The 25,922-nt window shown below is 36.9% G+C and overlaps 1 protein-coding gene across 1 annotated transcript; it reads right to left on the bottom strand.

The window, feature by feature from the left end:
* Positions 1-3,425: 3,425 nt before the first annotated feature.
* On the bottom strand, positions 3,426-25,922 carry DEFB114 (defensin beta 114). Its single transcript, XM_023542801.2, has 2 exons — positions 25,823-25,922; positions 3,426-3,999 (listed from the first exon to the last, which is right to left on the bottom strand). The coding sequence occupies exons 1-2, from the start codon at positions 25,920-25,922 to the stop codon at positions 3,809-3,811; spliced, it is 291 nt and encodes a 96-aa protein (XP_023398569.1). The 3' UTR covers positions 3,426-3,808.

A 25,922-nucleotide genomic window follows, 5' to 3' on the forward strand; every position in this document is an offset into this window, starting at 1 on the left:
ACAGTATTCCACTCCCAGTACCAATTTTTCTTTAAATTCGGTATTGCCGTACAGTATAAAACAACGAAATCTCAGTTGCATACTAAGGTAAGTACTTATTTTACTCACAGATCTGCAGCTTTGCTGGAGCAGCTCTGCTTCAGGCTGTGGCAGCTGGTGTAGTTTTGCTCAACATGTATTCTTTTGGGAACCTAGACTCATGGTAATGTCAGAGGTGCAAGAGTGTAAGTGCAACTGTATAAGTGCACTTTGAAGTCTTTACTATTCCACTGGCCAAATCAAGTAACATGGTCAAGGCCAGCATCAATGGTAAAGGGAAGTATACTTCTCCCATATAGGTAGGCAGATGAGAAAGTGAATATGTTTTTAATAATAATTGAAACTTGCAAGCCCTGGAATTCTTTCTCATGAAGGGGATTCGGGAGTGGGCATCAAAAATTCTCCCTCAGTTAAACACAAACCATACCACATGTGACAGAAATTTCTAGATGATTTTGGTATATAGTTGGCAATGTTTCTTATTTTCTTTGGTAATTAATAATCTCAGGGCATAACTATGCTTTAAAAAGTTTGTGAAGTTTTTTGTTTTGTTTTAAATATTTTATTATGTTTTAAATGAAAGTTTACACAGCAAATTAGGTTTCCACTAAACAATTTTTATACAAGTTGTTCCATGGCATGTTATAATTTTCACAATCTGTCAGCATTCTCATTATTTCCATTCTGCTTGTCCTGTTTCCTTAATCTAGCGTCCCTTCCCCTCCTGGCCTTCACATTTTTCCTTTGGGTAACTGGTGACAATTTGGTCTCATATAGTTGATTGGTTTAATGGAGCACATTACTCATGGGTGTTACAAGCCAATCTATTATTTAGCTGAAAGGTGACTTCCAGAAATAGCTTCAGTTCCAAGTTCAAAGGGTATCTTAGGGCAATAGTCTCAGGGGTTCCTCTAGTCTCTGTCAGTCCAGTATGGTGAATTTTTTTAGGAATTTGAATTTGTTTTACATTTTTGTCCCATTCTATCCAGGACCTTCCATTTGGCTTGAGTGAAGTGTTCTCTACACACAGAAAAATGAAACAGAGACATACATATGGAAGGTTTTATAAATGTATATTATAATAAACTGATAATCTCAATTACATATATAAGTGATAATCTAAATTATATATATGTAATTTACTTTCTTATATACGTTTGTGCATGTGTATTTATTAATCCTAACAATTACAGCATAAAAGCTTAACCTTTTTTTTTTTTTTTATCTTTTCTTTTTTATAAAGTAAAAAGAGAGGTTTTATTTGGCATATATTCAAAGAGGCAAAAGTAGGAAGCGGACAAGCATACTGCCAGAGCCATGTCTGCCCGAGTCCAAGGAATATTACAGAATAATAAATGCTTAACTTTTCAATGTCTAAAGTTAACATGTTTGTCATCCTTTGTTCTCCTGAATACTTTAAAAACTTAAAAACACCTAATCTCCACCTGAATTATTTTTCCATATGTTGCTATATGAAATATTTACCTCATTAGATATTATTTTTACCCTTTTAAATAGTGTTCAATTACCTTTACCCACATATCTACCATGTTCTTTAATTTGATTACTTCTTGTATTTCAGACTTTCCATTTGTGGCGATATTTCCTCCTTCTACCCTTTGGTGCGAGTCTGCTATGACAAATTTCCTAAGGTTTTTCTATATCATTCAATGTCTTCATTTTGTCTTCATTTTTGAAAGCTAATTTCACTGGATATAAAATCTAGCTTGACAATTATTACCTGTTAGCACTTTGAAGTGATATTTCCTCTCCTTCTAGATTGCATTGTTGCTTTTGACTAGAAATCTGTCTATCGGCAATTCTTTGGAAAGTAGTCTCCCCACTCCACCACCCACTTCCCAGTCTTGCTCAATTTTCTCCCCACTCCCAACAGTTTTCTTTCTTAATGTTGGGGCCTCTCTTGGAAATGAGCCCTGTCTGGTCAGTTTCAAGTATTCATAGTGGCAGACTTCTCTAATGATCACTTTACTCACCTGCTATTGGAAACCCTGGTGGCATAGTGGTTAAGTGCTACGGCTGCTAACTAAGGGGTCGGCAGTTCGAATCCACCAGGCACTCCCTGGAAACTCTGCGGGGCAGTTCTACTCTGTCCTGTAGGGTCACTTTGAGTTGGAATCAACTTGATGGCAATAGGTTTGGTTTTGGTTTGGTTTCATCTGCTATTGGAGTGGGAAAATCCCTTCTTATAATTGCTGTGATCAGATTGGCATGCTGTTTACCCTTCCCGGTGAACACCTGGGGGCTATGGAGTTCTATTATTAGGGCCATCGGAAGGCCCCATTGCTTCCGCTGATTTTTCCCACACAGACACAGATTCCTCATAGCTATTGGTGGTTTTTTCTGTAACCATTTATATATTGAGGTATGTGGGGATATCTTTTCACCTAGTTTGTTGTAAATTTCTTCATGGGTTTTGGTTTTGCTATCTAGTCACTCTGTTTTCAAAAACCTTGTTGCTGCCACCGTCTTCCCAGAATCCATTTCCTCAAAGTTTCAAGGTAAATTTTGAAATCATTTTGCCTTATTTCTCTTTGCATCCGAATTCTTAACTTGCTCTTCATTCTTAAAGGTCTTATATATTTCTTTCTTCTCTCAAATCCTTGAATCTAATCCTCATATCTGACTCCAGATCCTACACTGTTACAGACTGGCCATCCTCCTTACCTCTAACTTGTGCATCCTACTTGAGTTAAACTAGCTTCCAGTTTTTTTGAAGGAAAACATTGGTATGATACCCAGTGACTCTCTGATCTCTGTCATGGTAGACTGTTTATGGTAGACATTCCCGCTATGATCACTCTGATTCATAATTAAAGAAACAAACACAAAGCAAAAATCCTGGACCAGTATTCAGTTTTAAAGAACATTAACAATATGTTTGAATAGCTGGTAAAACATTGGTAAAGGGTTAATGTATCTCTTTTTCCTTTTTTGCCGAAAAACAGAGTCTAGTCTCCGTATTTCTTCCTCACATTTTAATATAGCAGAGGCAACTTATGCTGTCTAGTGTTTATATTGAGATTAAGAGAAATAGCAGAACTTTGTGGATTTTCCCATGCCAAATGTTGAAAGAAAATATTAATGAATCGTAAGTAAATATTAATGAATAAGTCAGCTGATATTTTATGAGTCTAGACTGTTTTTTTTTTGTTTTGTTTTGTTTTTTTTAGACTGTTTAGCCAATGTTTAGATTGTATTTAAATGGAGTTGCTAAAGGAGCAAATAATATTGGATATATATCCCTTTTTGAACGAGCAGAACCTTGTGATAACAGAGAGGAAGGGCCATTGAGCATCTCTGTGCTCTTCTGTAGCTTATGTATTCATAGGCTTCATTGTCTCTTGGTTCAGAAAACCTGGTGGTGATATTTAGATCATTGATAAGCCCATGAATATTGATTTTCCTAAAACAAATTTCTAATGAGTTCTAATGAGTTCAAGTTTATATTGGAAAGTGTTCAATTGAGTAAGTTTAGGTGACCCCCAAACAGACTAAAATTGGACCTAGATTGAAGCAAACAAGGGACCCCTGGGAAAAGAAATCAGCATCAGATATGCCTGTAGTTTAGAGAAAATAAGAGGGCTCCTACCTTATAAACCAGTGTATATATAATTAATACCTACCAAGGAAGATAGCAATACTGGCTTATGTCTTTAATTCTTTATTACGGAGGTGCTCTAATTATATTTATATACTTCCCTGTGCTGGTGGACACAAAACTTCTTTGTTCAGAGGTCTATCTTCCTTTTCAAAATAGACCATCTTCTTCATAAAGCCTTTCAGTGCAGCAGATCTTACTTGGCGAGAAACATACATCGACTTGCTTTTCATCTGTAGCACAGTTTCTCTTACAGCGGCCATTATATTTTATGCAACGATCAGGATCCACAAAGGAACATGTGGCTACTGTGAAAGCAGAGTGACTAAAATTACTTATCACTTATTTAAGCACATATCGTTTTCTGATTACATTGTAGAAAATTTGGAAAATTCCAAAAAAAAAGATGAAGACAATTAAAGTATCTCCTAACCTGCTATGCAAGTGCTCTTGGTACATGCATGTTGGAAACATGTTTTTTAAATTAATATATGAGGAGAATTTTATCCTCCATATAGCATCCTCCGGAAACCCTGCTGGAGCAGTAGTTAAGAGCTATGGCTGCTAACCAAAAGGTCGGCAGTTCGAATCCACCAGGCGCTCCTTGGAAACCATATGGGGCAGTTCTACTCTGTCCCATAGGGTCGCTATGAATGGGAATCGACTCATGGCAATGGGTTTGGTTTTTTGGTTTTATATCATCTTCCATGTAGCCTCCTAAATAAGATTCATTTTTTTTTTTTTTAGAGTTACATGATATTCCCTTGAAATTGTATGCCACAACTTATTCTATCTTTCAGCTATTTTTGGACAAACAGGTAATATTCAAATTTCCTATATTTTAGGATTATGATAAAAATTGTATTAGAAATTTTAATATTTATATGACATATTCTTAGGATAGTTGTAAAAGAGTTATATTCAAGAGCTCATAACTTACATGTTGCCACCAATAGTGTATGTGATTTGTGCCCCAAAATAAAATAGCATCTAATGCAATTTAAAATTTTATGTCTTTGATTATTTGTATTGACCAGTTTTTTGTTTTTGTGTTTTGACCAGTATAATTGACCAGGATAATAACTTTTATCTGTCATATTTACTATGAATTGTTTTTCTCCAGTTGTTTTTCAATTTGTTATTCATGGTTTTTAGATAATAATAATTTTATTATGTGATAATAAATATTGATTTTCACAAATGTAAAATATAATTTTGACATGCAGAAATGTATAAAAATGTTATCCATTTCCAATGTATTAGCTCACTTTTATAGTAAGATAGTCTTGTTTAAAAGAATTTGATTTAAATACTTTCTTATTCTCTTTTTAAATCTGTTGTAATTGTCAGATATGCAGCTAACTTCATTGCTGCTAAAACTTTAAATAATTGCCCCATGCTATTTATTGAAAAAAGAATCCCTGGTGATGCAATGGTTAAGCTCTGTGCTCCTAACTGGAAGGTAGGCGGTCTGAAACCACTCAATGGTTATGCAGGAGAAAGACCTGGCAACCTGCTTCTGTAAAGATTATAGCCCAGAAAACTCTATGGGGGCAGTTCTCCTCTATCATATGGGGTCACTATGAGTCAAAAATGACTTGAAAGGATACAGCAACGATTTATTGAAAAACCCTACCCATGCCTTGAAATTATTTTCATTATATTCTTAGTGAATATTACATTCTAAATTCTCAAACTCTGTATCTATTTCTGAGCTATCTAGTCTATTTTATGAATATATCCATGGATTTTTGAAACAGAAACAAAAAGCTTAGATTAACAAAATGTGTATAGAAAAACTGTGTTATTTGTTATTATTTTCTTTATATATAAACCTTAAAAATAAAGTATAAAAAACTTGCAGAAGAATGCTGAAACATAAGTGCACAGCTAAGAGTGTTCTTACAAATTAAGCACTTCTGTGACCAGTAGAACTTTGCTGGTGTTGCATTAGTGCCCCCTCACAGTCACTATTGGCTCCCACTCTTTCATTTCCAAAATAAAGCATTACCTTGAGATCATATTTTGGTTAGGTTTACTCATTTTAAAGCTTTATATGAATGTAGTTGTACAGTGTGTGTGTGTGTGTATATATATATATATTTGTGCCTGCCTTCATTCACTCAAAACTTTGTTTTTTGAGGTTCATCCTTGTTTTTGGTAACTATATTTTTATTAATGGGAATTCTAGAACACTTATTGTGCTCATGCGGAACCTCTACCAAGAGGCAGTTGTTGGAACAGAGCAAGAGGATAATGCATGGTTTAAAATCAGGAAAGGTACACATCAGGATTGTTTCTTTTCACCATATTGATGAAACCTGTATGCTGAGCAAATAGTATGTGAAGGTGGGGTATATGAATAAAAATGGGGCATCAAGATTAGAAGAAAACTCATTAACAACTCTCAATATACAGATGACACAACCTTGCTTGCTGAAAGTGAGGAGGACTTGAAGCCTTACTGATGAAGATCAGACTACAGTCTTCAATATGGATTATACCTTAAAATAAAGAAAACAAAAATCCTCACAACTGTACCAATAAGCAACATCGTGATAAACAGAGAAATGATTGGAGTTGTCAAGGATTTCGTTTTACTTGTAATCTACAATCAGAGCCCATGGAAGCAGCAGTCAAGAAATCTAATGGCGTATTGCATTGGGCAAATCCACTGCAAAAGACCTCTTTAAAGTGTTAAAAAGCAAAGATGTCACTGAGAACTAAGGTGGGCCATTCTCAAGCCATGTATCATGGACTGAGTTTTGTCCCCCCAAAATACCTGCCACCTTAAGTGGGCCATGATTCTTAGTAGTGATTGTCCACCACTTTATGTGATTTTCCTCTATGTTGTAAATGCTATCACTATGATGTAATAAAATGGATTAGCAGCAATTACACTGATGAGGTCTACAAGATTAGGTAGTGCCTTAAGCCAATCTCTTTAGAGATATAAAAGAGAGAAGCGAGCAGAGAGACATGGGAACCTCATACCACCAAGAAAGCAGCGCCAGGAGTAGAGCCCATCCCTTGGACCTGAGGTTCCTGTGTTGAGATGCTCCCAGACCAAGGGAAGGCTGATGACAAGGATCTTTCTCCAGAGCCAGCAGAGAAACTCTTCCCCTGGAGCTGACACCCTGAATTTGGATTTGTAGCCTACTAGATACTGAGAGAATAAATTTCTCTTTGTTAAAGTCTTCCATTTGTGGTATTTCCATTATAGCAGCTCTAGTAATTAAGACTCCATGATATTTTCAATCTCTTCATATGTGTGTGAAAGCTGCACAATGAATAAGGAAAACCAAAGAAGAATTGATGTCTTTGAATTATGGTGTTGGTGAAGAATATTGGATATAACATGGACTGCCAGAAGACAAACAAATCTGTCTTGGAAGAGGTATAGCCAGAATGCTCATTAGAAACAAGAATGGCAAGACTTTGTCTCATGTACTTTGGACATGTTATCAGGAGGGACTAGTCTCTGGAGAAGGACATCGTGCTTGGTAAAGTAGAGGGTCAGTGAAAAAGACCCTTAATGAGATGGACTGGCCCAGTGGCTGCAAGGATGGGCTCAAATATAGCAATGATTGTGAGGATGACACATGACTGGGCAGTGTTTCATTCTGTTGTATGTAGGGTCACTATGAGTTGAAACTCACTTGATGGCACGTACCAATGACATTTTTTAATTAGTCTATAATATTCTGTTGTATACATATATTACATACTATCACTATACTACTGATGAATATTTAGATTGTTTCTAGTTTTGGGATACTCCTGTATTTGACTCAGGGCACATGTTCATGCATTTCTGTTGGGTATATCACTAAGGGTGGAATGTCAGTATAACGTGTCTGCACAGCTTAAACTTTAGTAGATAATGTCAAACGTGTTTCCAAATAATTTGCACTAATTTAAACTCCTAGCAGCATTATATAATAGTTGCAAATATTCCACAACCTAACCAATGTTTGATCTATTTTCGGTTTGTTTGTTTTTTAGTAATTCTGATGGGGATATAATGATATCTCATTCTTGGCTTAAATTTTTAGTTTTCTGATTACTAAGGAAGTATAACATCTTTTTATATATTCACAGACCTTATAGATCTTCTTTTTTTAAAGGTGACCTATCTTCACCCATTTTTCCATTGAATGATCTTTTTTTATGTTGAGTTGTGAGCTCTTATGTTTTGATTATATGCCTTTCATATGTTAAATATATTACAAATATTTTTCCCAATATAGAGCTTGCCTTTTTACTCACTGAAGTTTTGATGAAACAAAAACTCTTGATTTCAATACAATGCTATTGTTTTTTACTGCTAAAGAAATATTCCACATATGCATAGATTATTAATATAATCCCCTATATTAATTTTTATGATTTATTGTTTTTCCTTTCCTGCTTACATCTACACTGTGCCTGGAATTGAGTTTTGGCTATGATAGGAGATAGAGATCAAATTTCACTTTTTTTCCCATATGTATATACAATTGAACCAGCTGTATTTATTGAAAAATTTATTGGTATCCATTGTTCTTCATTCCATCTTTATCATTGAGTGTTTTATACATATATGAGGGTCTGTTTCTGGCCACTCTCTTCTGGTCCACTGATATATTTTTTCTGTACTCTGTATTAAGCAACATTATCATAATAGCTTTGTAGTTAAGTATTTTTGGTATGCGGTAGAGCAAGTCCAAGGACCCCTGGTGGCACTATGATTAATCACTTGGCTGCTAACCAAAAGGTTGGTGATTCAAACCCACCCAGAGGCTCCGTGGGAGAAAGACTTGGTGACCTACTCCTGTAAAGATAACAGCCTAGAAAGCCCTATGAAGAAGCTCTACTCTGTCACATGGGGTCGCTATGAGTTGCAATAGACTCAAACAGAGGAAGGTCTCTCACCTTAGTCTTCTTTTCACAAGAATATTTTGACACTTCATGTTTCCATACAAATTTCAGAATCACTATATGAGGTTTCATAAAACTAAACAAAGCACAGCTTTTGGGATGTTATTAGGATTACATTATGTAACTCTATGGATCAATTTGGGAACTAGTTTCAGCTTTAAAATAATAAATCTTTTAAGTCATTAATATGGCATGTTCTTCCTTGAATTTAGCTCTTCTTTAATTTACCTCCAGCTGAATGGTGATTGGTTGATGATCCAACCAAATGCGGAAATTATTGAACAATATCATTAATATCACACACAGGGAAAATTTTGGTGAAGATCATTCAAATGTGGTTGCAGCAGTACATCGATAGGGAACTACCAGAAATTCAAGCCAGATTCAGAAGAGGACATGGAATGAGGGATGTCATTGCTGATGTCAGATGGATGCTGGCTGAAAGCAGAGAATACCAGAAAGATGTTTTCCTGTGTTTCATTGACTGTGCAGAGGCATTTGACGTGTGGATCATAACAAGATAACACATTATGGATAACATTGCAAAGAATGGAAATTCCAGAACACTTGTGTTCATGAGGAACCTGTACGTAGACCAAGAGGTGGTCATTCAAATAGAATAAGGGGATATTGTGTAGTTTAAAGTCAGGAAAGATGTGCATCAAGGTTGTATCCTTCCACCATATTTATTCAATCTGTATGTTGAGCAAATAATCCGAGAAGCTGGCCTATATAAATAAGAACAAGGCATCAGGATTGGAGGAAGACTTATTAACAACCTACATTATGCAGATGACACAACCTTGCTTGCTGAAAATGAAGAGGACTTGAAGCAGTGATGAAGAGAAGATCAAAGACTGCAGCCTTCAGTATGGCTTACACCTCAACGTAAAGAAAACAAAAACCCTCACAACTGAACTGATAAGCAACATTATGATAAAAAGAGAAAAGATTGAAGTTGTTAAGGATTTCATTTTGCTTGGATTTACAATCAATATCCCTGGAAGCGGCAGTCAAGAAATCAAAAGACATTACATTGGGCAAAACTGCTGCAAAAGACCTGTTTATAGTGTTAAAAAATGTTAAAAAGTCACTTTGAGGACTAAGGTGCACCTGACCCAAGCCATGATGTTTTAAATCACCTCATATTTATGCAAAAACTGGACAATGAATGAGGAAGACCAAAGAGGAATTGACACCTTTGAGTTGTATTGACAAAGAATATTGAATATACCATGGTCTGCCAAAAGAACAAACAAATCTGTCTTGGAAGATGTACAACCAGAATGCTCCTCAGAAGCCAGGATAACGAGGTTTTGTCTCACATACTTTGGACATGTTATCAGGAGGGACCAGTCCCTGGAGAAGGAAATCATCCTTAGTAAAGTCAAGGGTCAGCCAACAGGAGAAAGATCCTCAATGAGATGGATTGACACAGTGGCTGTAACAATAGGCTGAAGCATAGCAATGATCATGGGGATGGCACAAGACTGGGCAGTGTTTCATTCTGTTGTACATGTCACCATGAGTCCGAACTAACTCAAAGGCACCTAACAACAACTATTTACCTCAATTATATGTATATATACAGAGAGAGCATTGCTGTGACTGCTAACCAAAAAGGTCAGCAGTTTGAATCCACCAACCACTCCTTGAAAACCCTAATGGGACAGTTCTACTCTGCCTTCTAGAGTGGCTATGAGCTGGATTGACTTGATGGCAATGAGGTTAAAGGGTATATATATGTGTATATATATATGTGTGTGTGTACATATATATATACACACTCACATACATATATATTTTTAGATTTCTGTGTAGAGGGCTTACAAATCTTTCTTTAGAGTTATCATTTGAGGGTGATATTTCTAATGCTATTATAAATGGTATTGCATTTATAATATCATTTTCTTCTAGTTACTAATATATAAAATCTAATTGATTTTTAAATTGATTTTGTATTAATTCTTTTAATTTATCTGAAGATCTCTTTACTTATTCTACATACACCATCACGAATACTAGGAATAATGACAATCTTTTTCTTCCATCCAACTCCGTAAAATTTACAACTTATTCTTGTTGTAGCGCACTGGCTAACACTCTATTGCAATGTCAACTGAAATTAGTGAGACAAGGCACTCTTCCTTTATTCCAGATCTCAGAGGAAAATTTGTAATCATTTGCTATCTAGTATGATGTTTACTGTAGAGTTTTTTTTCTTTCTTTTTTAAAACGTTTTGTTAGATGCAGCAACTTAATCCTATTGTTTATTGCTGAGACATTTGAAAAAATGATGAATGGATGTTAAATTTTACCAAATATTGTTTTCTCTAATGACTTGACAGCATAAATGTTTCCCTCTGATCTGTTAGTTGGTGACACTGAATGATGTATGTATTTACAAATAAAAATAAAAAACACCATTGCCATTGAGTCTATTCCGACTCAGAGCAACTCTCTAAGACAGAGTAGAACTGCTCCACAGAGTTTCCAGGGAGCAGCTGGTGGATTCTTCCTGCTGAACTTTTGGTTAGCAGTTGTATGTAGCTCTTAACCACCGCACCACCATGGCCCCTAGAATGCTATAAAAAAATACTTACCTTGAAATCTGGGAATTCAGGCAAACTTTTCTGATATTACTGGGTTTTGATTTCTAGGGTGTTTTTTGTTGTTGTTTTGGAGTCTATATTCATCAGTGAGTTTGGCCTTTAGTTTTCTTACTTGTAGTGTCCTTATAAGGCTTTAATACCAGGGTTCCTATGAGTCAGAATCAACTTGACATCACAGGTTTCGGTTTTGGTTTTGGCTTAATGTTGATCTCACAAAATGTGTTAGAAGCATCTCTTCATTTTCTATTCTCTAGAAGGGTTTATATATAATTCATTTATTTCTTAACTGTTTGGTAGAATTCAACAGTGAAAATATCTGGGCCTGACATATTCTTTATGGGAAACTTAATTATTATCAATGGTCCTTAATGGATTTAGAAGCATTTTTTATTTTGTATTTCTTTATGTGTGGTCAGATTTAGAATGTTGCATTTTTTCAGGAATTATCCATTACATGTACATTTTTAACTATATTGCCGTGAAGTTGTTCAAAACACCCTTAAATGACCTTTTTGATATCTGTAGCATATGTACTACTATTCCTGATTAATATTACCTTGCCTCCTCTGTTTTGTTTTGCTTTCCCAGTTTTTAGAGCGTTATTAATCCTGTTAGTCTTTTCAAAAGACAAAAGTCTGCCTTTTTGTTTTTTTTCTAATATATTAATATCTGATGATATTTTTATTATATACTTGTTACTTTGAGTTTAATCTGATGTTTTTTCTAATTTCTTGAGTTAAATTTTTGGCTAAATATTTATCTGTCTCTACATACTTAAGTTTTCTTTGTAAACACTATTATATCCCATGAACTTTGCTTTACTAATTTTCTTTCCAGTTACATGATATTGCAAGTAAGAAAATTAAAGGCCAAATTCACTCATCACTGATGAGTATAGATGAATCCCTCGTTAATCTGTTCTCTTGTCTGTTGATTTCTGATTCTTGATCAGGTAGTCATTTCCTTTTGTCCTTGATTATTTTTGATACATATGTTGTTAATGAAAAATTGAGGAAATAATTTGAGGCATTGCATGATATCATCTTCCTCCAGAAATTATTTATTATATTGTCTGGTTGGTGGTTAGAACGACCAACAGTCCTGGATTGACTTAAACCGTTTTTAGAAATTGAAACAATTTCAACCTGGGCTTTACTGCCTGGAGGAATTGACTACTTTCATTTCATCTTAGACCTAATATGCAGTCCTTTTGGATAATCATCCAATTTTTTTTTTTTTTCGTAGTTCTATCCTTTCTCACGAAGATGGTATAGGACCCGGAAATATTTCATTCTGTTATACATAAGGTTACCATAAGTCAGAGCTGACGGGACAGCAACTAATAACAACGATAACAACAATAATCCCTTTTTTAGGATCTTGATTACAATTTTGTCTCTCTAATCCCATGTTGGAATCCCAGGGTGGTGCTAATGGTAACATGCTCTTCTGCTAATGAAAAGGCTGGAGGTTCGAGTCTACCCAGAGGTGCCTCGGCAAAAATGCCTGGCAATCTACTTCTGAAAAATCAGGCATTGAAACCCCACGGAGCAGACCTGGGGTTGCCATGACTTAGAATCCACTTGAAGGCAACTAGTAAAAAAAAATCCCATGTTGTTGATAGCTGCTGTGGAGATGCCCCAATTCAAGGTGACTCCATGTACGACGAAATGAAATGCTGCCGGGCCATGTGTGCCATCACCATGATGGGCTGCAAGTCAGACCATTGTGAGCCAGGGGGTTTTCATTGGCTGCTTTTCAGAAGTAAATCACCAGGCCTTCCTTCCTAATCCCATGTAGTCTAGAAGCTCTGCAGCATCGTAACAGCATCACTGCAACATGCAAGCCTCCACTGACTGGTGGTAGGTACACATGACGTGCATTGGTCGGAAATCATATCCGGGCCCACCATAGGGATGGTGAGAGTTCTACCGCTGAACCACCCGTGCCCCCCACCGTAATCACATAAGGCTATCCAAATTCTTTTCAGCTTCTCTCCTGCCTGTTTAAGAATGTGCAGGTGCTTCTAGGGAGAAGAGTGCCTCAAAGAGGATCTCATGCAGGCGTTTCCTTTGTAATTTTTAATTGCCCTGATAGCTCTTCAATGACTGTGAGCATTTTTTTTTTTTTCTTTTCGTCCATCAATCCCATTGTTGTCAGTGGGGGTTTTGTGAAACAAACTGTTGTCATCTTATAGTAAGGTTTAATTTAAGGCTGTTATGTGAAACAGGCTAGTACCATTTTATAGTGTTTTAACATGTGGTAGAGCAAAGGAATCACTATTCTTATTTTTCAAAATTTTTCATATGGTATACACTGATAGGTCTTTCTAACTTTGCAGAGGGCAGATGGGTTTATAGCCAAAGACTCGAACTTGAATTTCAATTCTTCCAGTTGCTAGGTATGTAACTTTGAGCAAGTTAACGTAAGTTCTATGAGCCATAGAGTTGCCTCATTTGTGAAATGGTGAAAGTACCTAGTTCTCTGTGAGACACACTGAGTTAACACGTGAAAATGTTCATGATAGTAGCTGGAATATAGTAATTTAGTACAGGTTACGAACCATGATTAATTAATGGCTAAGGAAAGACTGCAGTTGAAATTAAATCATTATCAAATACAACTGTTAGGTCAAGCAATAAGCTTTATTGTAGAAATAAGACAAAATAAATATTGAGCACAGAAATAAATACACATGTAAGGAAGAAAAAAGTAGGGTAAGTATTGTGACAGAGAAAAACATAGGGTCCAATTTGTTAACAGATGAGTGCTACCTCATATACCTGAGTACTTGTTTTCATCGAGTCCATTCTGACTCATAGAGACCCCATAGAACAGAACAGAACCACCCCAGAGGGTTTTCACGGAGTGGCTGTTGGATTCCATCTTTTGGTTAGCAGCCAAGCTCTTAACCACTGTGCCACCAGAGCTCTGCTACCTTATAGTCCTGGTATAGTATCGTGAAAGAGTGATATAAATCTTAAAAAATGACTAAGAGCTATCCAAATGAGAAGAAGGAATATAAAGTAAACATGATCCAGGAAAAGGATAAACTTCTAATCTTAGAGTTGAAAAATAATATATTTAGGCCCAAAAACTAATGATAATAAAAATAGTTCTTATTCATTGAAGGAAACCCTGGCAGTTAAGAGCTATGGCTGCTAACCAAAGGTTGGCAGTTCAAATCCACCATGTGCTCCTTGGAAACTCTGTGGGGCAGTTCTACTCTGTCCTATAGGGTTGCTATGAGTTGGAATGGACTCGATGGCAATGGGATGGGTATTCATTGAAAATGTACTATGCGCCAACTGTTGTTTTAAATAATATCTTATGGCATCTCGTTTAATGCTTCTGAAACTTTGAGATTGGTGATGTTCACGTGAGAAAATAGAGGTTTCTGTGATCAAATAATTTTGCCAAGAATGCACAACTAGTACGTGCTTAACGCACAATTCAATCTTACGTCGTTCCAAAGCAGAATCTTCAGCTTAAATATTCACTCCACAGTTTCTACATTGAACGAGTTGGAAACTGACACTTGGAAAACACCCAGCAGATGTCTTGGTGTTGCCTCAACTTAGATGCAGTCTATGGTAGGTCAGCATTGTCTTTAGGGATTTTTTTTTTTTTTTCTCTTATGACTACAGAGGAACATGAAGACGTGAAAGTTGGAAGCAAGTACTTGGTGAATAAGAAAGAACATGGGATTCTATTAAAATGAGTATGTTTGTATATGTAAATAATCATTATTAATAAATACATGATGATGTGCTATATATATGCCTAATAAATGTTTTTTTGGCTGCACCCTGAATGCAGGAAGAAATTTTACCCTACCAGTTACCATTGAGTTGATTTTGACTCATGGTGACCCCATGCGTATCAGAGTATAACTGTGCTCCATAGGGTTTTCAATAACTAATTTTTCAGAAGTAGATCTCCAGGCCTTTCTTCCTAGGTACTTCTGGGTAGACTTGAATCTTCAACTTTTAGTTTCGCATTCAGCAGTGTTAACCATTTGCACCATCCAGGGACTCCTATTTTACACAAAGTAAATATACATTGAAGAATTCTAACTCCTCTACTTGGAATTCTTTTGCCCATTCCTTTGATTTTGACTTTTTTTAACACAGAATTGCTTGATATCTGCACATTCAATGTCACTTTCTGTTCCCCAGCTCTTCTTCACCTGTTATTCAGATCTTGGAGCCAATTCCTTGTTTTCTTTTCTATTCCTGAGACATTGTTAGTTTGTCAGACACTTAAAGATCTTATGGCAGGCTCCCTGATCTCTGCTATCAAATTTTCTTCATACACATTGAACAGAATGTTGTTGAGTCATATTTATTTGTTCCTCCTCTTGTTCAAGAATGTTTAAGGGGTTTACAAATAAAGGAAGATAAAAGTCCAGAAGGGAAGATAAGATCAATTTTTAAGCTACCTTACCCAAGATAAATGTAATCATTGCCACAAAAGAAGTACCAACAGGGTATTTATTTGTCATAGAATATCTTTCTGGACTGGTTGGGAATTTGTTTAGCTAATTAATAAAATTCTGGCCAATTTAAAAAAGCTTTTTTTTTTTTTTTTCTGTAGCCCTGGCATTACAGTGGTTAAGAGTTTGGCTGCTCTCCAAAAGGTCGGCAGTTTGAATCCAGCAGCTGCTCCTTGGAAACTCTATGAGGGCAGTTCTACTCTGTCCTATAGGGTCATTATGAGCCAGAATGGACTCGCGGCAATGGTTTTTTTAAATGGGTTAATTTATTTTTCTGGGTTCTACTTCTATCCTAACATTTTCTCATATTTCTCATTCAACCAAATTGCCTTGGCTACTGATTCACCTTGACTTTTTAAACATAATTAAACCTAGAGCAGCAGGCCAGATACAGTATCCTTACAAACATTCCCTCTTTCTTCATTCTAGATTCAGCCTACCATTCACCATGTAGTATCATGCCATAAAGCTGCCAAAGCCACTATTCTTTCATGTTTTAACCATCATCAGTATTGACCTCTATCCGATTTCTACAATTTATCTTCTCTAGCATGATATCTTCCTGTTGGACATGTTCACAAAATATCCTCTTCTACTGAACCCTTCCCCTTGCTTCTCAGGTTACTTTTAGGATTTACCAATAGACCAGTCACATCATTATGCAACTCATATCTGCTACTCTATGGACACTTTTAAACCTACCCACTCTGACATATTAATTACCCTTGCTGTTTACTTGGTCTATCAAAGACCAAATAGAGGGCACTTTGTCCATTCCAGTACGCACTGTAAGTTAATGCCTATTGGGTGATCAAAGGCTAAAGGGAAGCCTGTGGTCACTGTTCCTGGATGAAGTGGTTTCAAAGTCTTATCCAAAGTTTTCTGCAGTCTCCACAAATGTAGAGTTTGATGGTGTACAGACCCTTTACATCTGAAGCCCAGCTTTGTTCCCATGTGACCTCACAGCTTTTGACCACAGTATCTAATGTGCCTTCTATTTAACCTCAATGCCTGCTATAGGAAGTAGTATGATGAAGCGGAAAAAAGAAAAAGTGCTGGAATCTGAAAAGTCTGGATTTGCTTTCCAATTATGGTACATATTAGTATAGATGTGACCTTGAAAAATTGCTTCATTTGATATTAGTTTCCTCTTCTATAACTAGAGACAATGAGAGCCTCTATTTATATGGAAGGTCAGATTAGTTGTCTATGCGAAAAGTCATGGTGCTGCGCTTGGCACAAAGTAGACACTAACATTTACTTCATCTACTCCCTTTTCCTTTCAACTTCTGAGTCCAAACATAAGCGTTTTACCCCAATTTTGAAACTCTTCATTAGAGAATTTAGGACAATTCCTCAAACCTTCATCATCTGTTTTCCTAGTTCTATCATTCTTACTATTTAAAGTATACTTACATAAACCTAAATCAGATTAGTTCTTTGATTTATCTAAGTTTGATTAACTAATGTATAAACCTGCTAGAGAATTACTAAATCTTTTATTTCTGTTTCTTCAGTGTCTAGCATTACATCACTGTTGTTGTTGTGTGACTTCAGGTCAGTTCCAACTCATAGCAACCCTACAGGACAGAGTATAACTGCCCCATAGGGTTTCCTAGGCTGTAATCTTTATAAGAGCAAATTGCCAGATCTTTTCTACTGAGGAGTAGTAGCTGGAGTGTTTGGTTAGCAGGCAAGCACTTAACCATTGTGCCGTCAGGGCTCCTTTGTACACTAGGCATTCATTATTAGATGGTCATTGATTGATACTCCAGCACCATGTACCTGGACACCTTCCCTAATCCTATTTGAGGTCTTCATTTCCTCGGGCTCCCTTCATTATTAATAACAACTATAACAATAGCAAAAAATGTAATAATAATGATACCTAAATTGGTATATAATTTTCAGTTTGTAAAGCTACTTTCCAATACCTTATCTTGTTACATCTTAACTGTATTCTTCTAATACCTAACAGTCACAGTTCTATATCAGAATTTTTATCTTTTTAAAATTATGCTTATTATTGATTATGGTTATAGTATTTTCTTTGTTTTATGTTAAGGACTTTGACAAATCACTTAAATTCTTTGAGTGGCAAGGTTCACAGAACTATTAAGTAATGGATCTAGGAACAAAATTTAGAATTTGTGAGTCTGAATACTGTTTTGTTTCTGATACGTGATTCACCTACTGAACTTACAACTTTCTAGTGTGAAATTAGAACAATTGTGGGTGTATATTTATGTCTTCTTTGTTAGGTGCCCAGATTATTTCAGCAGCTATTATCTCTTGAGAATATAATATAATGACCAACAAGGACTTCACTGCTGTACATATTTTGGTTATTTCTTTTTAACTGATTCGTAAGCCCATTGCTTTATTACATTGCTAGTACATTGGTTAATTTTACAAGGATTTTTGAGATACCACTTCTTAACCTGACCGCTTTATTTCTACTGTACCTCACTGCCCAGGATATTCTAAGGCTAAATATTAGGTCGCCTTATAAAGCTTGTTATCAATAACCTTTTTTTTTTTTTTTTAGTCCATCTATCTTCCCTAGGGCCCAATTTACTATTAAGCCTTCACATTGTAACCTTATATTTACATTTGATTAAGTAAGTCTTCTTAATCATTTAAATATAAAAAAAGAACATCAAAGTCTACAAAGTACAGAGAAGCTCACCTTCATCATTGCATTTTATCAGCATATTAATTTCATGAGGTAGGTAAAGAACATTACTGGTATAACAATATATTCAATGAGGAAATTAAGATTCAATATAATTGGGAGACTTCTTTAATTGAAAAGATTGTGTTAAGAACCCACATTTTCTAATTCATGATCTAGTATCTATACTTTGAGTTAGAGGGATATCCTATGTTACAAATATCCCAGAAATATTTATTTTACCTGGTAGAATGAGACTTGCACAGCATAGAAAATGGAAGAGATGGTAAAAGATCTTCATTCTGTAGAAAGAAGCTTCTAAAAGATTTGGTAGCACTACTTTGGAGACTAGAGTGCTCTCAAAAAAGCCACGAGACATTTCCTATTTATAGTTTTCTAATGGAAGAGAAATGGTCTTTATCCGGAAATTGTTCTAATTTTGTGTGCGAGTCTCTGCTCCATTGACTAGGGCTGTGTCTGTGGGCTGAGTTGCAATTAATTGATGTTTAGAATAGAATCTCTCTGTAGATCAGAGCTGTAAACATGCATCCTCATCTTAATGATGAGCAAGAAGACCAACACAAAAGGGCATACACAGAGTGGGTTTAAGGGAATATTAACTTACCATTTCAGATGTAAAACAACTGAACAGTACCATATGTTTAAACTCCTGGTTACTTCTTCAAATACATTCTCATCACTAATTTGGTGTGTAAATTACACAATATGTCCTTATGTCCAAAATCCTTAGTTTTATTCAGTGATCCCATTAATTTTCCCTAGATCGTTTATTGATCAAGAGCTAAATACTAAGCTCCGTTTTTGTCATTATTATTATTGCTATTTTTTTTTTTTAACTTTGTTATTTTCAGATCCAACATGAATAGTCATGGAGCTCTCCATTTTCCTAGGAAAGCCCCCAAAATTTCCATTTACTTTTTAAAGTTGTTATCACGGTAATACATGCACAAAATAATGACAGGAGACCTCGAATAGCAATAATTCCCACTTCAATTTCCCTAATCTCTTATTTTCAACCCTTTGATGATCACTAACATAAGAATTACCATTTAGTTTATGCCTTGTCTTGGCTTAGTAATTATAGAGTACATCTTCTGATTTCCATTAAAAAAAAAAAAAGGTACATTTAGATCACTTACATTCTCTTGTGCTGCACTCCTCCTTAGATATGTGAAAGCTATATTAATTTTTGAAAATTTCAGTAGGTTGTCTTAATACCTGTATTTATTGTTCTACCAACTTTAGTCACTGTATTAACTCTTCTCCATTTTAAGTGCAGATATTCTATTAGTCCATTAGCCATTCCCTCTAACATTCCTCCCCACCTTCCACATCTTATTTGCATATTGCTACGTTTCCTTTTATCTTGTCCAAGGTAATATTTAAGAGCCGTAGTGGCACAGTGGTTAAAGTGCTTGGCTGCTAACTAAAAGGTCAACTGTTAGAACCCACCAGCCGCTCAGAGGGAGAAAGACTTGGCAGTCTGATTCCACAAAGATTACAGCCTTGGAAACCCTGTGGGGCAGTTCTACTCTGTCCTGTAGGGTTGCTAGGAGTCAGAACTGACCCAAATTGATGGCAATGAGTTTGTTTTGGTTTTTCAATGACCAGTGATGTTGACATCTTTTCATGTACTTATTTCCTATTTATATACCTTTCTTGGCAAAGTTTCTGTTCAAAGATTTTTGTTTTGAATATTTGATTGTGTTTTAGGTGAAAGTTTACACAGCAAATTAGTTTCCCATTCAACTATTTATACACAAATTGTTCGTGTAATTGATTGTTGCTCCTCAATGTGTCAGCACTGTCCCCATTTCCACCCTGCCTTCCCTATTTCCATCTCTCCAGTTTCCCTTCCCCTCCTTGTTCTCTCATCTTTGATTTTGTGCAAATATTGCCTGTTTGGTCTCGTATAGTTGCTTGTTCTAAGGAGAACATTCCTCATGGGTGTTAATTGTTTATTTTATAGGCCAATCTATTATTTTGGAAACTCTGGTGGCATAGTGGTTAAGTGCTATGGCTGCTAACCAAAAGGACACTAGTTCGAATCCACTACAGGAGCTCCTTGGAAACTCTATGGGGCGGTTCTGCCCTGTGCTCTAGGGCTGCTGAGTCAGAATCGACTCGATGGCAAGGGGTTTTTTGGTTTTATCTATTATTTGGTTGAAAGATGACCTCCAGGAGTGGCTTCAGTTCCAAGTTAAAAGGGTGTCTTAGGGCAATAGTCTCAGGGGTTCCTCCAGTCTCTATCATTCCAGTAAGTCTGGTCTTTTTTTGTGATTTTGAGTTTTGTTCTACATTTTTCACACATTCTAACTGGGACCTTCTGTTGTGTCCCTGATCTTTAATTTTCTTTTCTTTTTTTTTTTGTGGTATCTTTGCCTGGCTTTGGTTTCAGGATTATGCTGGCTTCATAGAATGAATTAGGCAGTATTCCTTCCTCTTTTACGTTCTGGAATAGTTTGAGTAGGAATTGGTGTTAATTCTCCTCTGAATGTTTGTTAGAACTCTACAGTGAAAAGCCATCTGGGCCAGAGCTGTTTTGGGCTGGGAGTTTTTCTTTTTCTTTTTTTTATGATATCTGCAATTTCTTCTCTTGTTATGGGTCTATTTGTATTTTTTTTTTTACCACTGTTTGTATTAGTTTAGGTAGTGTGTTTCTAGAAATTTGCCCATTTCTTCCAGGTTTTCAAATTTGTTAAAGTACAATTTTTCATAATATTCTGTAATAGTCCTCTTTATCTTAGATTGTTCTGTTATAATGTGGCCCGTTTCATGTCTTGTTCCAGTTATTTGCACCTTCCCATTTTTTTTGCTTTGTCAATTTGTCCAGTGGTTTGTCAGTTTTATTGATCCTTTCAAAGAATCAACTTCTAGTTTTGTTGATTCTTTCTACTGTTTTTACATTCTCTATTTTGTTTATTTCTGCTCTGATCTTTATTATTTCCTTTCTTCTGGGAACTGTGGACTTATTTTGCTCTTCCTTTTTTATTCGTTCAAGTTGTCAGGTTAAGTTATTGCTTTTGGATCTTTCTTCTTCTTGGATGTGTCCATTTATGGCAGCAAGTTTTCCTCTTAGTACTGCTTTTCTTATGTTCCAGAGATTTTGGCATGTTGTGTCTTTAGTCTCACTTTGTTTCAAGGATTTTTTTAAGTTCATTTTTAATTTCTTCTATGACCCAGAAGTTTTTTTTTTTTTTTTTTTGACCCAGAAGTTTTTAAGTAAGGTATTATTCAGTTTCCATGTTTTCAATTTTTTTTTCCTTGTTCTTTCTGTTATTGATCTCTAGTTTTATAGTTATGGTCAGAGAAGATGCTTTGCATTATGTCGATGGTTTTTGATTTATTGAGGCTTGCTTCATGGCCTTGAATATGATCTATTCTGGAGAATGATCCATGTGTGTTGGAGAAGAACGTGCACTGTGCTGCTGTTGGGTGCTGTGTTCTGTATATGTCTATGAGGTCAATTTGGTCAATTATGTTATTTAGATTGTCCGTATCGTTACTGAGGTTCTTTCTAGTTTTTCTACCCATTATTGAAAGTTGTGTGTTAAAGTCTCCTCTTTTATCCAAAATTATTATTCCTGCTCCTGCTCTGCTTGATATATTTTTTCCATCCTTTGATTTTTAACTTGTTTATGTCTTTGTGCCTAAGGTGTGTCTCTTATAGGCGACATATTAATGCGACATGGTTTTTTATCCATTTTGCCACTCTCTGTCTCTTGACTGGTACCTTTAATCTATTTACATCCAGTAGGCTTAACAATAGGCATGGATTCATTGCTGTCATTTTGGGTTTTTTTGTGTGTGTGTGATGTTAACATTTTCTTTGTTCCTTTTAATTTTCTGTGCTGAGTTCTTCTTGTATATGGATTTTCTTTTCCTATTAATAACTGTTGTTTTTATGTTTACTAAGTCTTTTTATTTTTCTTCTTTTTTATTTTGGTGAGTAGGTTTATTATTTTTCTTTGTGGTTACCCTGAAGTTTACCATAATCCTCTTAAAACAGTCTGTTATATCTTGAAATCTCCTTGACTTCCTCCTCATATGGAATTTCTGTAACTACATCTTTTATTCCCCCCTTTTGTTTTGAAGTTGTCATCACTTACAGCTAAACTCTTCTAATTCCCTGTAGTCAGTTTTTTTAGCTTTATTTTGTTTTTGTGAAATCTTTATCTGAGTTGGTATCTGGATGATGTCATATGTTTTTATTTTAGGTTGCTGTCTGATATCATTGGTTCTCTATCCAAAGGACTTCCTCTAATATTTCCCGTAAGGCTGGTCTGGTTTTTAGGCATTGCCTTAGTTTCTGCTTATCTAGAATGTCTCGGTTTTGCTATCATTTTTGAAAGACATTTTTTCTGGGTATATGATTCTTGATTGGCAATTATTTTACTTCAGGATTTTATGTATGTCTTCCCATTGCCTTCTTGCCTGCATGGCTTCTGACGAGAAATCAGCACTTAGTGTTATTGGTACTGCTTTGTAAGTGATATTTCGTTTTTTCTTGAACTGCTTTCAGAATTCTTTGTCTTTGGCTTGGGAAGTTTGATTATGATGTGTCTTGGTGATTTTTTGGGGGGTGGGTTTTGTTCTATATGGGGCTTGTTAGCTTCTTGGATGGTATCCTTCTCATCTTGTGTGATATTTGAGAAGTTTTCAGCCAATATATCTTCAAAAATTCTTTCTGTATTTTTATTTTTTTCCTCTTCTGGAATCCCTATTACATGTAAATTGTTACTCTTGGTGGTATCTCAAATAACCTTTATGCTTTCTTCATTTTTCTTCATTCTTTTTTTCTGATTGTTTCTCAAACAATTTAGTATCAAGGGATTTGTCCTCTACTTCGCTGATTCTTTCTTCTATTGACTCAATTCTACTTTCGTATCTTTCCATTGAGTTATCTATTTCTGATATTTTGTTGTTAATCTTCTGAATTTCTAGTTGCTTTTGTATGGTTCCTAATTGGCTATTAAGTCTGTCATTTTGTTCTTGTATTGTTTTCCTGAATTCTTCTAGGTTTTTTTCTGAGTTTTCCTTGATCTCTTTGAAGAGCCAAACATAGTCTTTTGAATTCTTTCTTAGGTAATTTGGTTGTTGTTTCTTCCTCAGGAAGGTTTTCTTTCCCTTTATTTTGCTCACTTGTTTGAGTCATCATATCCTGTTTTTTTCATTTGATCTATTATTGTCTAAGAAGCCCTGGTAGTGTAGTGGTTAAGCCCTTGGTTGCTAACTGACAGGTCAGCGGTTTGAACACACCAACAGCTTCATGGGAGAAAGATGTGCAGTCTGTTTCCCTAAAGATTTACTGCTTTGGAAAGCCTAAGGAGCAGTTCTACTCTGTCCTGTAGGGTCACTATGAGTCAGAATTTACTTGATGGCAATGGTTTGGTTTCTGGGTTTGATTATTGTCTGCTGTCTCTGAGGCATTAAGGTGTTATTTTATTTATTTATGTATTTATTGGTTGATTGTTTTGTCCTGATTTCTTGTTTTGATTTGATATATCAGGGTGGGCTGGGTGAGTGTGCCCCACTGATTGCTCATCAGTGGCATAGGTGCACTCACCACCTATCTCTGGGTGGGTGGGGAAGTGGTGTGTAGGGCGACTGCACGTCAACATTCACTGAACATGTGGGGTGACTGGTGGCAGGCTGAGTGGACATAGTCTACCATTTGTTGTCAGTCCAGGGACATGGGAGTGTGCTATGGCACCCACCAGGTCATGGGGCAGTGGGAAGGGTAGGTGTGGCTAACAGGTAGTGGCATGGGCACTCTTACTGCCACTCACCTGGTAGGTGGGTTGGTGGATGGGGGATGTGGTAGACAACCAGAAGGGTGAGCATGCTCACTGTTGCTTACCAGATGGGTGGGGTGACAGGAAAGGATGTGTAATGGGCAACTGGTGATGTGTATGTGCTTTCTGCTACTCCCCAGGGGCAGAACAGGGGGCACATGGGTGTGGCAGGGTGGGAGATTAGGGGTGTGGGAGCACTCACTGTCACTCACTGGGTGGACAGGGTGGCAGGAAGGGGTGTGTGGTGGGTGGTCAGGGACACAGAAGTGCATCCTGCCTCTTGCTGCGTAGACAGGCCATGGGCATAGGTGTGTGGCTGGCAACTGGGGGCATGGGAGAGCTCACTGCCACTCACCAAGTGGGAAGTGTGGCAGGTAACCGGCAGAAGGGGAGTGCTGTCTTCCACTTGCTGGTAGGTGGTGTGGCAGGCAGTGGGTATGGCAGATGACTGGCAGTGTTGGACACTCACTGCCAGTCATTGGGTGGGTAGGGTGATAGGCGGAGGCATGTGATGGATGACTGGAGGTACAGGAGGGATTACTGCTGCTTGCTGGATGAGCAGGGTGGTGGAGTGTTGCAGAGAATGGGGTTGAGGGGAGGGAGGACTCATACCATGGTCCATGGATGGGCAGGGAAGCAGAGGTGGGGGAGATTCATACTGCTAATCATCAGGAAGACAGAGGGAGGAAGAGCATGCTCCTCTGGTCACCAAGTATAGGTGCCTGGTCCTGATCAAATGTGAGGAGCAGTGGAGGGCTGCCCAGAGTCCTGTCAGGTGGTAGACTTCCTGCTGACACTCTATGAATCTGTCACTCAGTGTGTACCACCCACACTAATGGTCAGGGACAACTGCTGGTAAGCAAGCCTGTCTTTGAATTCTGGCTCCCTCCCTGCTCTGTGGACACCTCAGGCTCTGTGGATGTCTTAGGCTGAGTTCTTTAGAGAAGCAAAACCAGTGCTTCTCTAGAGTGAAGTGTATATATATATGGATGCTAATTGAAAGGTAAGCAGTTCGAATCCACCAAGTGCTCTTTGGAAACCCTATGGGCAGTTCTACTCTGCCCTATGGGGTCAATATGAGTCCGAATCGACTTAATGGCAACAGATTTTATTTGTATATATATAGAGAGAGAAAGAGCGAGAGAGAGAGATTTATATCAAGGAAATGACTCACACAGCTGTAGAAGTTGGAAAGTCCCAAGTCTGTGGGTCAGGCGTCAGGCTGGAGGCTTCTCCTGATTCACGTAGCTGCAGGGACTGAGGAACCCAAGATCAGCAGGTCAGATAGCAGGCTGCTGGTTCAAGTTTCAGAAACCGGAGGCAAGATGATAAGTCAAATGCAGGATCTAGAGCAGAACAAAAGTTAGCGAGCTTTGCCACAAAGTCCACATATATTGGAGGCAGGCCACACCTCCAAGGAAACTCTCTTTCAACTGATTGGCCACTCATAGCAGATCTGATTATGGAGGTGATTACATTATATCAGATCTCATCATGGAGGTAACTGCATCATTACATAACTGCCAAACTACATCATAACTTCCAAACCACTGAGAATCACGTCCCAGCCAAGTTGACACACAACCTTAACCATCACACCCTCCTTCCTTCTTTTCCGTGCATAGATCTGGCTCAGATTCTGCTCACCTTGCCTCACTCTAGGTATGTCTACATGGTTTCTCACTCTGAATCCCTGCTGGCTTTGTCTCAAGATGGTCACGGCATGCTGAAGAAGCTGGCAGGGCAT

The sequence above is a fragment of the Loxodonta africana genome, chromosome 1 (genome assembly GCF_030014295.1).
Source record: "Loxodonta africana isolate mLoxAfr1 chromosome 1, mLoxAfr1.hap2, whole genome shotgun sequence".
Lineage (NCBI taxonomy): Eukaryota > Metazoa > Chordata > Mammalia > Proboscidea > Elephantidae > Loxodonta > Loxodonta africana.